Genomic DNA, 1,708 nt, shown 5'->3' with positions numbered 1-1,708 from the left:
GTGGCCCACGCTATATAATGATGCCCGAGAATGGGTTGTTGGTTGTGACATGTGCCAAAGGGCTGGGAAACCATTGAAGTGGGATTTTATGCCGCTCAACCCCTCACACACGCAGGAATTATTTGAATGATGGGAGTTGGACTTTGTCAAACCACTCAAAGTTAGCCGTGCTAGGCGGTGCAGATACATCATGGTAGCCACAAAATATTTGACTAAGTGGGTGGAAGCACGGGCCCTACCTGATAACTCGGCGATGAGTACAGCCAGATTTATTTATGAGAAAATCATTACTCGTTATGGTAATCCCCATGCAGCTGACAAGTGACCGAGGTGGCCATTTTGTCAACCATGTTATTAAGTTTCTCATGACAAAATTTAAGATCTTCCATTCTCTGTCGAGTCCTTACTACCCTCGAGCCAACGGGCAGGTGGAGGCCACGAACAAGATCCTTGTAGGAGTCATGTATAAGTCATGCAGGGTTGAAGGGGAAGATTGGGAAGAGAAGTTACCCTCTGTGTTGTGGGCTTACCGCACAACGTACAAAGTGACTACGGGACAAACGCCCTTCCAACTTATGTATGGGCAGGAAGCACTGGTGCCCACCGAATTCATGGTACCGAGTCTTCATACTGCAATAGAAAATAAACTTGGCGATATGGAGAGCCCGAGGGAGCAACTTTATGCTTTGAATAAACTTGATGAGAAGCGGATGATGGCTCAGTGGGCAACTGAGACAATGCAACAGAGGAGGAAGTTGTGGCACGATAAACATCTAAAGCGAATGAAGTTCACTCCAGGACAACTTGTGTTGAAATGTAATGGGTGAAATGAAATTAAACCTGGAAAATTTAAAGTGAGGTGGCTAGGACCTTACAAAGTTCGCGAAGTCGCAACAAATGGATCGGTTCGACTGTGGACAATGGATGACTGCGAAGTGACCGAAGCCGTGAACGGGTCCAAATTGAAGGTCTACCATGAATGAAGGGAACTTGGACCCTCTAATCAGGGGGTTTGAAAGAAAAATAAATAAATAAAATTTTTTTTAAAAAAAATCTGTATGATCCGTACGACAATGGACTGTACGACAAAAAAAACCAACGGTGAAACCATTGTGCGGTGGATACCGCTATTCGGTGGCAACACCGACAGTGAGACCACTGATGGTGGAATCACCGTGTGGTGGCTACCGCCATGTAGTGGCAACACCGACGATGGGATCACCAACGGTGGAACCATCGTGCGGTGGATACCACTGCCGCAAGACATAAAGGCGCAACCACATACAAACACGCAGCCCCAACCCACACGCAATCCACTCAACAACGCAGTGCCCACGCAAGTACAGGGCATGCACACGCAGCCATACACAGCCATCCAGGAGGTAGTTAAGGTGGTTATGCAGGTGTTTCAAGATCGTATGACTATAACCAAAAATCAGTTACACAAGAAATTAATGGAGTCGGCTGGGAAACGGAGTTGGAAAAAGAAGTTGCAGGCTTCCTCTAGTGGCAGTCAGATGGGTCCTATCATTAGGTGTGCATGTTGCAAGCAGCACAATGGATGCCAGCGTAATTCAGAAGAAAAAGCAAAAAACACTACAACCTACGGCAAGTGGAAAAAATACACTGACTCCTCAGAATATCACCTTCGAGGGACTGAACGGGTCTGAATGCAGGAAATGGTGGCATAACACACTCGACGATGATT

General features: G+C 46.5%; 1 protein-coding gene across 1 annotated transcript; it reads left to right on the top strand.

Moving 5' to 3' along the window:
- The first annotated feature begins 296 nt into the window (after positions 1–296).
- Positions 297–827, top strand: LOC131857758 (uncharacterized). The gene has a single exon (XM_059210474.1). It carries the CDS (start codon positions 297–299, stop codon positions 825–827), a length of 531 nt encoding a protein of 176 aa, XP_059066457.1.
- Positions 828–1,708: the final 881 nt, after the last annotated feature.

This window comes from Cryptomeria japonica, chromosome 8 (genome assembly GCF_030272615.1).
Source record: "Cryptomeria japonica chromosome 8, Sugi_1.0, whole genome shotgun sequence".
Taxonomy (NCBI): domain Eukaryota; kingdom Viridiplantae; phylum Streptophyta; class Pinopsida; order Cupressales; family Cupressaceae; genus Cryptomeria; species Cryptomeria japonica.
The sequence above is the reverse complement of the archived record's forward strand: the minus strand, read 5'-3'. Positions and strand labels throughout refer to the sequence as shown.